The 15451-nt window shown below is 39.9% G+C and overlaps 1 protein-coding gene and 1 pseudogene across 1 annotated transcript; both read left to right on the top strand.

Annotated features, from left to right (window-relative positions):
* Positions 1–924: 924 nt before the first annotated feature.
* LOC18011111 (putative F-box protein At1g50870) lies at positions 925–1896 on the top strand. The gene has a single exon (XM_024150379.1). The coding sequence runs from the start codon at positions 925–927 to the stop codon at positions 1894–1896; it is 972 nt and encodes a 323-aa protein (XP_024006147.1).
* A 2261-nt stretch (positions 1897–4157) lies between these two features.
* On the top strand, positions 4158–5171 carry LOC18010975 (annotated as a pseudogene).
* Positions 5172–15451: the final 10280 nt, after the last annotated feature.

Raw genomic sequence — 15451 nt, 5'->3', positions numbered from 1 at the left:
GCATTCAATTTAATTTAAATTCAAAAAATTCAAAAAAAATTATAATTAAATTTTATTACGAAAATTTAGATAATAATTTTAATACTTTAGAATTTCTTAAATACAGGAAAGATTTAATTTAAAATTTTAAATTTAAATAATATTTTTATAAAAATACATAGTAAATAAATATTTTATCGTGTTTTATCATAAACAATCGGTTTAAAATATCAAATATTTGAGATTAATAAATATTTTATATTATACAATAATATGATCGAGCTGATAAGAGTTATATATATATATATTTAAGGTCCATGAGTTAATTTATTAAAACATATAAGATATTAAGATGATTTGAGACAATTAAACTAACAGGTTAGCCCGTTTATATATATATATATATATATATTTTTTTTTTTTTAATAGCACAAATGGTAAATAAATATCTTATTATATTTTTTCATAATCAATTGGTCCAAATATTCCATATTAGTAAATATTTATAGGGTTATATAATTATAATTATAATCTTATACGGGTTAGTTTGTCAAAACATGTAAGATATTAAAAATGATTTAAGACAACTAAACGGATGGATTAGCAAATTCATAGATATATAGATTATTTATGTGTAAATCTAAATTCACAAAATAACAAAGTTTATAATTAACATTAGATCAATGTATAATTAATTAACGTATACTCTTATTTTAATAATATACAAATTTTACAGTTTAAAATTAAAATATGATAACAATTTTTTGATTTAAAAAAATAAATAACAAAAATAAATTATATCTAAACAAAAAAGATAAATGCAACTTATATTAGAAATTAAAAATAAAAAATTCCCGTGCGGACGTTAAAATCTAGTATATATATAAACTAGAAAGAGAAAAGTAAAAGGAAGTACAGAGGGATAGAATTATGTTTAGGCAAACGATGGAGAAACGAGAAGAAACAACTGAAGAAATCCAAAGAAAAAGAAGAAGACAAATTTTACTATCTTTTCCTCTCGATCTAACCTCAGAGATACTCTCAAAGCTGCCTGCGAAATATGTCTTGAGGTTTAGTTGTGTTTCCAAGCTCTGGTCATCAATCACCACCGATCCATATTTCAACAAATCGTTCCAAACTCAGTCCTCAACACGTCCAAGTCTTTTAGTCTGCTTCAGAAGAGGAGCCACGTTGTTTGTCTTCTCAATTCCGCAACATCATCAGAAAGAGCCTCATTCTTCTTCTCGGCATGTGGATATTTATCACACGGCGTTCCCGAAAAACTGTTGCTTCTCCTTCACGGAATCTGTCAACGGCTTGATCTGCTTTCGAAATCGAAAACTAGCAAAACCCGTGATTTGGAACCCTACCATGAGAAAGTTCTCAACCTTACCCAAACCAGAAAAGACGTGGAAGGATATAACAGTCTTTCCAGGATACGATCCTATCAAGGGCAAACACAAACTAGTGTGTATGCCTCGTAAGAAAACCTGCGACGAGATTAGGGTTTTAACATTGGGATCAGCTAAAGAATCATGGAGAAGTATCAAAACCAACCATAAACATTGTCCTTTAACTAGCCGTCACGGCCGATGCATCAACGGTGTTCTGTATTATGAAGCCTCCTTGCCTGAGCATACAGATATTCCCATTGTAATGAGTTTTGATGTCAAATCTGAAAAGTTCAGTATGATACAGTTACCGTCGAACTTGGACATCATTGTTGGGGCTAAGCTGATACCTTATAAGGGGAGGTTAGCTTATGTTCGGCAAATAAATAATAGTATTAAATTGTGGGTTTTGGAGGATGCAGAGAAACACGAGTGGTCGTTTAAACACTTTGCAGTTTGTACCTATTATGATTGGAGAAAATATGTATTTTCTGAACTAGCTGGTACAACTAGCTGGTACGACTGATGCTGGTGAACTTATGTTTGTGCCACGGAAGATTCGTACAGATTCTTACTGGTATATATGCTATTTTGATACGAAGGCAAACAGCCTAAAAAAATTCGAATTCAAAGAAATCGCAGATGAAGAATTGAGGCTCAGTAATGGACTTGGAAACCGTGGAATCTATCCGATCTATACTTTCTCAAATCACATTGAGAGTCTCGTCTCTTTGTAACATTTGAAACAATTTTGATTATTATTAATTTTTATTCTGCAGACTTTCTAATAATTATTTTATCATTTCTTAATATATGATTTTATCTAATTACCAAAGTTATTTATTAAATCTAAAAGTAAAAAAAAAAAAAATAATCCAAAACCTTGAATGCACAAGGGGGAGCACGTACTATGCATGTGCCAATATATTTATTTTATTTCCGACCAGATATGTACAGTAGCTTTCAGTGACTCAAAAGAATCATATCCAACAAAGAACACAACTTTCACGGATTCACAATTAGTGAAAGAATCGTATATGTACAGTGTGATGTTTTTTCAAACATTTTTGGGTCAAAAATGTCGGAGCTCGATGGTCCAGTTAGATGCTAATTAGACCAATCAGGAGCTAGGCCGTCCCAGTCCACAAGAGGACCCGTTGTTGAAGAAGCTTCATGTTGTCCAAGGCTTCGTGGTCAAGTGTTAAGAAGTTGAAACGCTAGCACGTTTCAATCTGTGGTATGCGAAACTACAATTTGACACTTACATAAATATAGACTCTTGTTTTCAGCCCATTTGAATATTGGGAGAGAAGGTTTATTATAGGATGCAATGCACCTCTCTATAGATTAGTCGGAGGCTAAGATTTACCCCGAGTTGTAAAAAAAAAAAGCTTCAAATTCATGTAGATTCAACAGACGCTCCTTTTTAACTCCAACGTTTTATTCCTGTGAAGTCTGCTCCGTTTTCTACACTTACCTCTAGCAGCTGGAGAATATATAAACAGAGAGAAAGCATTATAATCAAGTTGATTCAAAGAAATTTGTCTTTAATACTTATTTTTTTTAATTTAACTAGGTCTCAAGCCGCAGAGAAAATACGGTATATTAAACTATTATTTATTTTAAATACTTATAAGTAAACATACATATAACAAAAGGTGATGATACTTAGATGTAAATATTCTATTTTTAAAAAAATAAGTATTATTATAAAAAATAAATAGATATGACTTTTAAAAATATAAAGATACAAAACGAACGAAGCCGTACAAAGTAAATAACAGATTTTTCTATTTGAGTTCATAGTTTACAATTAACATAACAATGTATAACTCAACATATACATTCATATAAAAGACCACTATACAATTATTATAACCAACATGATCAATTTTATTGATAGAATTCAAACGTAGATAGATATATTTTTAAAATAAAAAGTTTTAAAAACATCATCATGATATAAAATGTTAAAATCTCCAAATAAAGAGAATAAAATTTTAGTACAAAATCTTATATGAAAAAATTCAAATTTACCATGATCTGTTAAAAATTTGGAAAATATTTAGATTTCAAACCATTAAAAATAGTTTTGATACATTTTAAGTCAACATTATCTTTCGAAAACCTAAAATTGTCTTGAATTTACATCATATATCATTAGACATATTATATTGGCTTAACAAATTCTTAATTGTGCGATATTTGGCAATTTTTGAACTTGTTAGCTGTATTAGATATACATTTGATAGAACTTTGGTGCTCACCATCACATGGTAGTACAGACCCTATAAGATGATAATTTTCACCGTGGATCTTGAAATAATACATTCCATACGTATTTTGAACAGAATAATCAATTTCTACATCCATAGAAGTAAAACTATGATAGAATTATATGCTAGGGTATAAAGATCCGAGTGTTTATCCGTTTATGATTTTTTTTTTTTTAAATGGACAAAAATTACACATCAACATCAGCATCCAATAAAATTGTGCAGAGGTAGCGCCTTTGCCATGTCACATTTGATGTAGAATAAACATCATCATTGACGTTGGCAAGAAAGCTTTTATAAGCCAATTAAATTAAAACAAATCGGATTTTTTCATTAAACTACATTCTCATTTAATATATAAGATATTAAAACTATATAATAAAAGAGAGACAAAAATGTTAACATATATATATATATATATAATGTACATACATTATATATATATATACATATAAACGAAATCATGGAGAGGAAGCGACACAGAGGGAACAAATTAGGGTTTTCACTAAAGATGGAGCAACAAGAAGAAAAGAAGAGAAAAATCCCCAGAAAAACACCAAAACAATCGAAACCAACATCGTCATTTCCTCTAGATCTAACGTCAGAGATACTCTTAAGGCTACCTGCAAAATCTGTTGTGAGATTTCGTTGCGTATCAAAGTTTTGGTCATCAATCACTCCGATCCATGTTTCACCAAGTCGTTCAAAACTCGCCACTCAACACAGCTGAGTGTTCTGACGTTCTTCAAAAAAGACGACAACTTGTTCGTTTTCTCGATTCCTCAAGATCATCAGAATTCGAACGTGTCTTATACTTGTTCTCAGCCTACTGGTGGTTATTATATGAAGGAATATAAGTACTTGTCCCCAATGGAATTTGTCAGTGTGCTTGATCTGCTTCCAAGGCTCAGGAAACCCCATTATATGGAACCCTAGCATGAGACAATTCTTACCCTTACCCAAACCCGAAGGAAGATGGGACGATATAAAATGTTGTTTAGGCTACGATCCAATCGAAGACAAACACAAGGTAATGTGCATGCCTCGTCATAAAATTTATCGATGAAAGTAGGGTCTTAACATTGGGATCAGCTGATCAAGAATTATGGAGAACTGACAAAACTAACCATAGGCATCATTCTTTCTTTTATACTTATGATCGTTGCATCAATGGGGTTGTGTATTATGAAGCCCGTCTTGATTATTCGTACACTATAACCTAGATGGTGGTATTACATTGTAGATTTTGGAGGATGCAGAGAAACACGAGTGGTCGTGTAAACACTTGCATGCACCTTTCCAGCACTATGATCCGAGTTTGGAAGCCCATTTCCACTTTAATGGCTTCACTCATGCTGGTGGGTTTGTATATGTACTAAATGGGTTTTATAAATCGTTGTACATATTATTTTATGATCCGGAGAAAAACAGCTTTAGAAAAGTCGAGTTTAAGGGAGTTGGAGATGGACGTTTCTATCCGCTCCATACTTTTCAGAATCACATTGAAACTCTCAAGTCTTTGTAACAAAAATTTTGATTTCTTTTGTGGCACTTGGAATAACACTAAGTTTATGCAACTTCATGATTGTTTCTTACAGTTTCATTCATCAATTGCAAGTCTTGAATCTCATTCATAGAATATTTTGATTTTAATATTGTGCGCATGATTTATGTGGTGATGGTTTTGTCTTCAACGAGCTTGAACATCTGAAGATTTGTATATGCCAAGAGTATTCGTTGAATGTCCTTGTCCGGTTGCTAAAAGATTCGCCTAACTTACCAGTTACCAGTAACAGAGCTTTTCAAAATGGATGTATAAGTTTCTTCAATAAACATTTTTATTTGGGAGGGTCTAAAGCACACTATACAAATATGGTTCTCAATCCAATTCTTCTGCTGGTCTCAGGAACATGAGCAAGATGGTAATGTTGGTTGGAATCTGAAGATGCAAACAAGGCTGGAGCAGCGCGTGTAGTAGTCCGACTAGCTCTGGAACTGACACGGGAAGACTTGCGTAGCAATCTACACACGTGGAGGTGAACTGGAAGCTGAACTGGAGCTGCAGGACGTGCTGGACACTTCAAGAGATGAGAAGCTGACGTGGATAGGAAGCTTGGAGTATCTTGGAGGATCTATGAAGACAATATCGAGTTTCCTCTATCTTAGGAGAAGATAAGGAAGGTGAAGATTCTCATGAAGATTTGGTGTAATCCGAAGGAGAATCTAGGCGAGGATCAGCCGCAAGTCCTATTGAGTATAAATAGGCGTGTTAGAACTAGGTAGGGTTTTAACACAACTGAGAGAATACTTAGCAAAGGGTGAGCGAAAATCTGTGAGAGTTTTTGTGAGCTAGTGTGCTAAGGGATTTGGGTGAGAGGTTCTTGAATCACGTATCGATTCAAGAACAAGTGAGACTAGTGTAGCAAATCAAGGCGTGTCTTGAGGTTGCTCTAAATCGGGTTCTGTATACTTGTAAGTTACAAACAGATTTACTAGTGAAGTATCTTTGAAGAGAAAAATCCCTGTGTTGTGTTCTGTGTTAGTTCCCGTATTACTACTCTTACATTTTCATTTGGTATCAGAACGGTCATCTGTGTGTATTACAAACAGGTGAGATCCTGCGGAGAAAATGGAGAGCTATAAGGAAATGGTGAACAACTCCAGGATCATCCTGGATGATGGGAACTACGGGTTTTGGAAAGCTAGGATCAGATCCATGATCAAAGGGATCGATCCATTGGCATGGAAGGCAGTAACTGATAAATGGGAAGAACCACTGGTAGCTGATGCCAACGGAGTCTTTCATCCAAAACCAGAAGAAAGTTGGACTGAAGAAGAGTCAAAAAAAGCAAAGTACAATTCAAGGGCGTTGACTACCATTCACACCAACATTTCAAGGAAGACTTTTGAGCTGATTCAAGGTGTTGAGACTGCCAAAGAAGCATGGGACATACTTCAGATGCAGTACGAAGGAACAACAAAGGTTCAAAACTCCAGAAAGGACATGCTTGCTTCTCGCTTTGAGAATCTAAAGATGGAGGAGGATGAAACCATCTCTGAATTCAGTTCGAAACTGAGTGCTCTGGCACAAGAAGCTGCGGTGTTAGGCAAGAAATACAAGGACAAGAAGCTGGTGAAGAAATTCTTGAGGTGTCTGCCATCGAGGTTTATGGGGTACAAATCAGCACTCAGTGTGTCCAGTAACACGGAGAACATGCCATTCAGTGAACTCGTGGGCATGCTGAAAGCTCATGAGATGGAGCTAGACAGTCTGAAGAAGCCTAAAAGTTTGGCTCTAAAGTGTGAAAACCGTAGCACTGAAGATGAGGAAGACGATCCCATAAGTCTTCTGGTTCGGAGGTTTGATCGTGCTTTGCGAAAAACTGGGAAATCTCAGAAGAAGGTTGCTTCCTTCAAGAAGACAACTAAAGGGGACAAGCCTAACAGAAAGAGTGAGGCACAGTGTCATGAGTGCAAGGGATATGGACATTTCAAGAATGACTGTCCAACTATCAAGCGACGGGAGATTCAGTGCTATGTTCTGCAAAGGATTTGGAGACACTCAGCTGGAATGTGTCAACGATCAAAATCGCAGGAAGGACAAGTCCATGTTGGCTGAGGAAGAATCAGATGATGATTCAGAAGAAGACTCAGGCGAAGAGACAAACAACTTCGTGTCATTTATCGGGATTGCTGAAATTGAGGAGGGACAGCAGTCAGAGTCAGAGCCTGAAGAAGAAAAGGAGGATGATCTCATGAGCAGCTACAAGGAAGTACGACATGTCCTGGTTAGTCTCAACCAAGAAAACAGTGAGTTGAAGAAAGAAAACCAGAGACTGTCTGAACTAGTAGACAAGCTCAGCAAAGATCTCGAAGCAGCAAATGCACTTGGCCAGGGAAGTGTCAATCTGATCAAGGAGAAGCTCGAGTTAGCCAACAAAGCTGAAGGTCTGAGGCAGCATTTAGAGGTTGAAAAGCGGATATCGGAGAATCTGGAGGCAGAACTAGATCAGCTAAAAAAGCAGATTCAGATGTTCGCAGGAACCAAGCAACTGGACAAGATCCTGAGCTACGGATGCCACGGCAATACGAAGCATGGATTAGGGTACAATGGAAAGGAACAGAAGAGCTCAGATGAAATCATGTTTGTTTCATCAGGGTACAACCGGCCTGAAGATCAAAGACCTGTCACCAAACAGCGAAAAGGACGAGAGTGCTATTACTGTGGCAAGATCGGACATATCAAGGCATACTGCTACAGCAGATGAAACAGGGTTCAGAAACTAATGAAGCAACGGAAGTTCAACTGGAATGGACCCACAAATCAAGTCTGGCTCACGAAAGAGGACTTGAGGTTCGAGCCTAAGGGACAACAGAAGAAGAATTCTTTCAAGCCAAGAGAATTCACTGTCAAGAGATCCTTCAGGGATGATCCAATGTCAATGCTGTGGCATAGATTCAAGTGCAACATGGCTCAAGTTGAGAGCGACGAAGACGAGTCAGATCCTTGGTACTTCGATAGTGGCTGCTCACGGCACATGACTGGGAACCGGAGCTACCTCCAAAATGTTAAGAAGATTAAGGGAGGAAGAGTCACGTTTGGTGATGGAAGTGTCGGTGCTATACAAGGAAAAGGCATTACAAAAGACGAAGGTCAGCCTGATCTAGTCAATGTATACCTAGTACAAGGACTTAAGGCGAATCTTATCAGCATAAGTCAACTGTGTGATGAAGGGCTGATTGTGATATTCACCAACAAAGGATGCAGAGCAGTGAATGATGATGGACAAATTATCCTAGCTGGAGAAAGATCGGGCAATAACTGCTACATGTGGAACAAATCAGGGTCGGTTATGAGCTATTTTACTGCCTGTGATAATCTGCAGCTGTGGCATCAGCGACTCGGCCACATGAACATCAGGAATCTCAATGATCTCATCTCAAAGGAGAGCATTAGAGGAGTTCCAAAGATCAAGGGAGGAGATAAGTTTGTGTGTGGAGCATGCAACCAAGGCAAGCAGGTGAAAGTCCAACACAAACGAGTACCTGATGTACAATCCAAGGCACCACTTGATCTAGTTCATATGGATCTGATGGGGCCAGTTCAGACAGAGAGTTTGGGAGGTAAAAAGTATGTATTTGTGCTGGTTGACGACTTCACAAGATTCACATGGGTTAGATTTCTCCGAGAAAAGTCTGACACGGCAGATAGCTTCAGAATCTGGGCTTTACAACTCATGAATGAACGAAGCTCAATAAAACGAGTCAGGAGTGATCATGGGGGAGAGTTTCAGAACGAGTTCATGAAGTTGTTCTGTGAAAGTCATGGAATAGCACATCAGTTTGCTGCACCCAGAACTCCACAACAAAACGGTGTAGTAGAGCGGAAGAATAGGACACTTCAGGAGATGGCTCGTGCGATGATTTATGGGAATCAAGTTCCAAAATGTTTTTGGGCAGAAGCAGTCAGCACAGCATGTTACATAATCAATCGAGTGTACATGCGAAAGGGAACATCGAGAACTCCTTATGAACTGTGGAAAGGAAAGACGCCTAACGTAAGTTACTTTCATGTCTTTGGATGCAGGTGCTACATCTTGAATGACAAGGATCATCTTGGGAAGTTTGATTCAAGGAGTGATGAAGGAATCTTTCTGGGTTACTCAGGTCATAGCTCAGCCTTTCGCGTGTTCAACATGAGGACAAAAGTTCTGGTTGAGTCAGTGAATGTGGTGTTCGATGACTACGCTCAGATGGAATGGGAGAAGCCTCTGATTGAGAGTGATTCTGAAGGTGACGAAGGTGATCGGGTAACACATACAGCAGAGGCAATGCAACAGCCATCTGTGTCAACTGAAGAACCTCAGATCGTGACTCAGGAGAACACAAATCAAGTTCATCGGAATCATTCAGCCTCAGATGTCATCGGTGAGGTGAATGAAGGGAGGAAGACTCGTGGCATCCAACTGGATTTCAAGAAGATGGTTGGGAAGTTCTCTGAGATAGTGTTATATTCCTGCTTTGTGTCAGTGATTGAACCAAAAGATCACAGACAAGCGTTGCAGGATGAGTTCTGGATTGTTGCCATGGAACAAGAGCTCGAGCAGTTTGTTCGAAATGACGTATGAGAACTAGTGCCACGACCGATGGATTGCAACATTGTGGGAACCAAGTGGATTTTCAAGAATAAATTGATGAAAATGGAGCAGTGGTTCGGAACAAAGCTCGTCTAGTGGCTCAGGGATACTCTCAAGTGGAAGGTGTGGATTTTGAAGAGACATTTGCACCTGTGGCACGGCTTGAGTCAATCAGACTCTTTCTGGGAATGGCATGCATACTCAACTTCAGGGTATATCAGATCGATGTCAAGAGTGCTTTTCTGAATGGTCTGATTCAGGAGGAGGTTAATGTCAAGCAGCCGAAAGGGTTCGAAGATGCAGGCAACCCAACTCACGTTTACAAGCTCAAGAAAGCGTTGTATGGTCTGAAGCAGGCACCCAGAGCCTGGTACGAACGATTGACGAGCTTTCTAGTTCACGAAGGTTACATGAGAGGCAGTGTGGACAAAACCTTGTTCATACTAGAGAAGAAAGATAAGATTATGGTCGTTCAGATTTATGTGAACGACATAATTTTTGGAGGGACCTCTCAGGAGCTAGTTGATGCTTTTGTTGCAACCATGACGAGTGAGTTTGAGATGAGCATGGTGGGAGAGCTCAAGTACTTTTTGGGACTCCAGATCACACAATCTGAGGAAGGTGTTTTCATATCACAAAGCACCTATGCCAGAAATCTCTTGAAGAGATTCAAGCTTGATGCAGCCAAAGAAGCAAAGACCCCAATGAGCACAACCACCAGCCTCACGCGAGATGATGAGGGAGCAAGTGTCGATCCAACCCTGTATAGAGGAATGATTGGGAGTCTTCTCTATCTCACGGCAAGCAGACCAGATCTGTGCCTGAGTGTTGGCATCTGTGCTAGGTACCAAGCTAAACCTAAGCAATCACATCTTGAGGCGGTAAAGAGGATCATCAAGTATGTCAAAGGAACAGTTGAGTTAGGCATCTGGTACTCAAAAGGATCGAATCAGAACCTAGTGGGTTACTATGATGCAGATTGGACAGGAAGTGCTGATGACAGGAAAAGCACCAGTGGTGGGTGTTTCTTTCTCGGAAACAACCTCATCTCGTGGCTCAGCAAAAAGCAAAACTCGGTGTCCCTCTCCACTGCTGAAGCAGAATACATTGCCATGGGGAGCTGTTGTAGCCAACTACTGTGGATGAAGCAGATGTCCGCTGACTATGGAATGGATTCAGGTCCACTTCTTGTGTACTGTGACAACAAGAGTGCTATAAGCATTTCCAAGAACCCAGTACAACACTCAAGGACCAAACACATCGACATAAGACACCACTTTATCCGTGAGTTAGTGGAAGGAAAACAGGTAGTGATCGAGCATGTTGTCACTGAATCTCAACTGGCTGATTTATTCACAAAACCACTGGACTTTAATCGTTTTGTCACCTTAAGAAATGCAATTGGTGTTTGTGGAATGTAACAAGTGTTTTGAGATGTGCAGAACTGATACAGGTATAGGCTCAGGATGATCATAACGTTTCGATTCAGCCTTGAGGGTTAAAGGTCGGAGAAAACGAGCCACCTATCTTGTCGTCATGACTTGACATCAGTACAGGTTTCACAGAGAGAACCAAACAGCCTGAAAGCAATGTAAGTCGGTCTTTGAGAAATCACAATGATAAGACTGAGCTACAGGTTGATCTATAGGTCAGAGACAGGTCTTACATCAAAAAGAAGACCTGTCCAAAGCTCAAAGGAAAAACCCAAGGCAGAAAAAGAAAGGAAGCTGCCAAGTCACAGTGTACCCAATAAAAAATTCACTGTGACAAGTACCTAAGGTTCTCTCTTGCTGAATAAAGGTTGAAAACTGGTGAAGAGCATGATAAAGACAAGGTAGTGTGAAAGCTAGTCTCAGTATCAAATCTGTCAAGGTACAAAGAATCAAGAAGAAGCGGAGTGATCATTCGAGTCATGTGCTGAATCAGCTTTTGTGTCATCTGTGAATCTGGGTGAATAAGCAAAAGAAAACTGTCTTCAAAAGCTAGTTGAGGTGTGATGAGGTGAACGATTACTATTTTCTGTTAGCCATCACAAAATTCTTCGGTTTAAATGTGTCAATGACTGTCGTGTTCCTTGTGATGTACTAATGAATGTTATTGTGCTAGAAAAAGACTTGTCATGATTAAACAGGAAGTGGGCCGTGGACAAATGATGCTCCTGTAGACAGGCCCAACAGCAGCCCATGAGGAAAAAGGGAAATCAAATAAGGAGAGAGAAATCGAAGCGATGTTGTTATATTTGCGGGAGAGGAAGAGGAAGAGACGCTACATCAAACTGTTCAAAAACCCTAGGTGCAGAGAACTTGTGTGACTCAATTCGAAGCATCTCAGTCTAGATCCGCAAATAAAATGGTGTCTGCAACACGAAGAGGGCTCATCGGAAAGAAATCAAAGTCAAAGATGGCACATACAACAGGTGATGCTTCGTCTCCTCACTTAATCGATGGATCGAGTGGTGAAGAACAGAATCCACCGGTGATTCAGAGCGAAGAGAAGTCCGGAACAGGAAAGGGGACCGGCAGCGAGAGCGAATCCTTCGCCACTGCAGACGAAGGCGGAGACTCAGCAGCCAAATCACCGGAAGATCTTGGAGAAGAATTTCCTCTTCCCGTGGAAGCTCAGGTTGAATCGATGGCACAAGAAGAGGAACACGAGGGTGTGAATGAGCCCGAGGCAGAAAACAAAGAAAGCCCTCGAGCAGAAACTGAAACACAAGGTGCCGATCAACTGAGGGAGGATAAAGAAGCCACATCGGAGACCCGAATGGAGGCTGAGTCTGATGACAATGATAAGGTGGTGCCTGAGAATGAAGAAGAGAGAGGTCAGCCATCTGAGACAGACGAGCGGCCAGAGGAGATGTCGGTTCAGGAGCAAATCGACGAGGTCAAAAGGAAGAGGAGTTTGGCGATGGTGACTGTCCCAGCTGCCAAGCGAGCTCGGAAAGAAAAGAAGAGAACCACATCCGCTCAAACCTCAGGACCAGGAGCTGAATCAACCCCTGCCGCTCCCTGCCCAGAACCTGAATCGAGTCATGTCAAGCAGAAAAAGAAGAAGTCCAACCTCAGGAGCAAAAAGAGGGTGGCGTCTGATGAACGATTCCAGGTGTTCAAGGATCGTCATATCTGGAGTGAACGAGTTGTAGATGTGGACGAAGAGGATGAATGGAAGTACCTTGAGGTACTTCGTGAGAGCGGAATGCGGTGGACGGTGACAGAACTCGAGCCATACATGAGCAAGGTGGTGCGTGAGTTCTATGCAGGGCTACCTCCAGAGTCACCGAGTGATCCATCTCAGGTGTTTGTGGTGAGAATCAGGGGATCCAAAGTCAGAATTTCTCCAGGGATCATCAATGAGACCTTACGCCGCGAGCCTCTTACTGAAGCTGAGAGGAAAGAGGAGGCTGAGGCAGATCTTGTGCCAATCTCTGAGGTATCAAGATACCTGTCACAAGGGCATCAGTCTACATGGGCTGAGTTAACCTCGAGAGATTTTCCTCCACGGATAGCTGCACTGATGGTCATCGCATCCTACAATTGGGTCCCTTCGACGAATAAGCACCACATTTCTGAGGAACGGGCGAGGTTGGTGTATAAGCTGGCGCACGGGATCAACGTTGACATTGGGCGAATGATTTTCCAGCAGATGCTTGATCTGAGCAAGGTCATCAAGGGGGATAGACGGTGGTTGATGTTTCCCTGTCTCATCAGCAAGGTCATCAAGAGGCAGCTCATCCTGCAGCTCGAAGAAGGTGAAATGTGGATCTTTCCGACCAAATACAAGAAGGATCCACGAAGTGGGGAAACATTTCTCAAAAAGGAAGCTGCTGCTGCTGTCACCGAGGAAAAGGCCAAGGAGAAACGAAAGAAAGAGGCAAGAAAGAGGACTGGAGTTGCCTTGACATCGCATCCCTCAACCTCGAGTCTGCGTCCATCAACTGCTGCCCAGTCGAACACGCCAACTGGAGGAGTCAACAACGTGACTCTGGGAGTGATTCGAGTGCCTGAAGCACCAGCTGATGCAGAGGGAATCAGGACAACTCTTGAAGATGTGGCAACAGTTCTTGAGCAACTCGGGGTAGTAACGACCATGCTGCGCACTGCAGTCACAGGTAAACCTGCTTAGATCCTATCTAAACCTTCGAGTTATGTTTGCTCATCGATTGTTTTTAACATCTGTGCTCACAAGCAGGGGGAGAAGATTGAAATCGGTGGATGCATGAACTATGGGGGAGTTTTTGGGGTTTTATGTTTGGGGTTTTAATTCTGGGGGAGTAAGGAGAGTTTTATTTAAGACATTATGTTTTATCTCTTAACTCCTTGAACTCGTTTATGTTAAGACTTGACACTCCATTGGTTTCTTGGAGTTTCTTTTGGTTAATCGGAATCTTTTGGAATCATTCCCAGAATTGTGTGGCTTGTGGTGTGTTGGTTGTTGCTTGTTTGGTTTCGATTTCCTGAACAGGTACTTGTGGAGCACATATGCTAAAAAGGGGGAGATTGAAGATGCAAACAAGGCTGGAGCAGCGCGTGTAGCAGTCCGACTAGCTCTGGAACTGACACGGGAAGACTTGCGTAGCAATCTACACACGTGGAGGTGAGCTGGAAGCTGAGCTAGAGCTGCAGGACGTGCTAGACACTTCAAGAGACGAGAAGCTGACGTGGATAGGAAGCTTGGAGTATCTTGGAGGATCTATGAAGACAATATCGAGTTTCCTCTATCTTAGGAGAAGATAAGGAAGGTGAAGATTCTCATGAAGATTTGGTGTAATCCGAAGGAGAATCTAGACGAGGATCAGCCGCAAGTCCTATTGAGTATAAATAGGCGTGTTAGAGCTAGGTAGGGTTTTAACACAACTGAGAGAATACTTAGCAAAGGGTGAGCGAAAATCTGTGAGAGTTTTTGTGAGCTAGTGTGCTAAGGGATTTGGGTGAGAGGTTCTTGAATCATGTATCGATTCAAGAACAAGTGAGACTAGTGTAGCAAATCAAGGCGTGTCTTGAGGTTGCTCTAAATCGGGTTCTGTATACTTGTAAGTTACAAACAGATTTACTAGTGAAGTATCTTTGAAGAGAAAAATCCCTGTGTTGTGTTCTGTGTTAGTTCCCGTATTACTACTCTTACAATTTCAGAATCAACCAAGTACTGTTCCTTAATTTATGTTATGTCTCCAAACATTCAAATGGTCGTGATTTATATCTTAGAAAACGCTCGTCGCTTAAAGACTGCAACAATATTCTGTCAACCATATTTTGGTTCCAAAGCATCGACATGCTAAAAGAGTTGACATTCTGTTCCTGCGCTTCAACCAAATTCCGACTTTTATTTGATTAAGGGACGTTTGATAATCATGCCTCATATATATTAATTGAGTTTGTATATGTACTATACGAGTTTTATAAATCGTTTTACATATTATTTTATGATCCGGAGAAAAACAGCTTTAGAAAAGTCGTGTTTAAGGGAGTTGGAGATGGACGTTTCTATCCGCTCCATACTCTCCAGAATCACATTGACTCTCAAGTCTTTGTAACATAAGTTTTGAGAGTGACATAAGTTGTAAATAATTTAGTGACATAAGTTGTAAATAATTTGATTAAAGTTTTCCATTTTTTTTGTTTTCCATTTTTATAAAAGTAGTCGTAGACTATTTAATGTTTTTTTGTTTTCC

This window comes from Eutrema salsugineum, unplaced genomic scaffold, assembly GCF_000478725.1.
Source record: "Eutrema salsugineum unplaced genomic scaffold, Eutsalg1_0 scaffold_7, whole genome shotgun sequence".
NCBI classification, from domain to species: Eukaryota; Viridiplantae; Streptophyta; class Magnoliopsida; order Brassicales; family Brassicaceae; genus Eutrema; species Eutrema salsugineum.
This window is presented reverse-complemented; position numbering and strand designations above follow the sequence as displayed.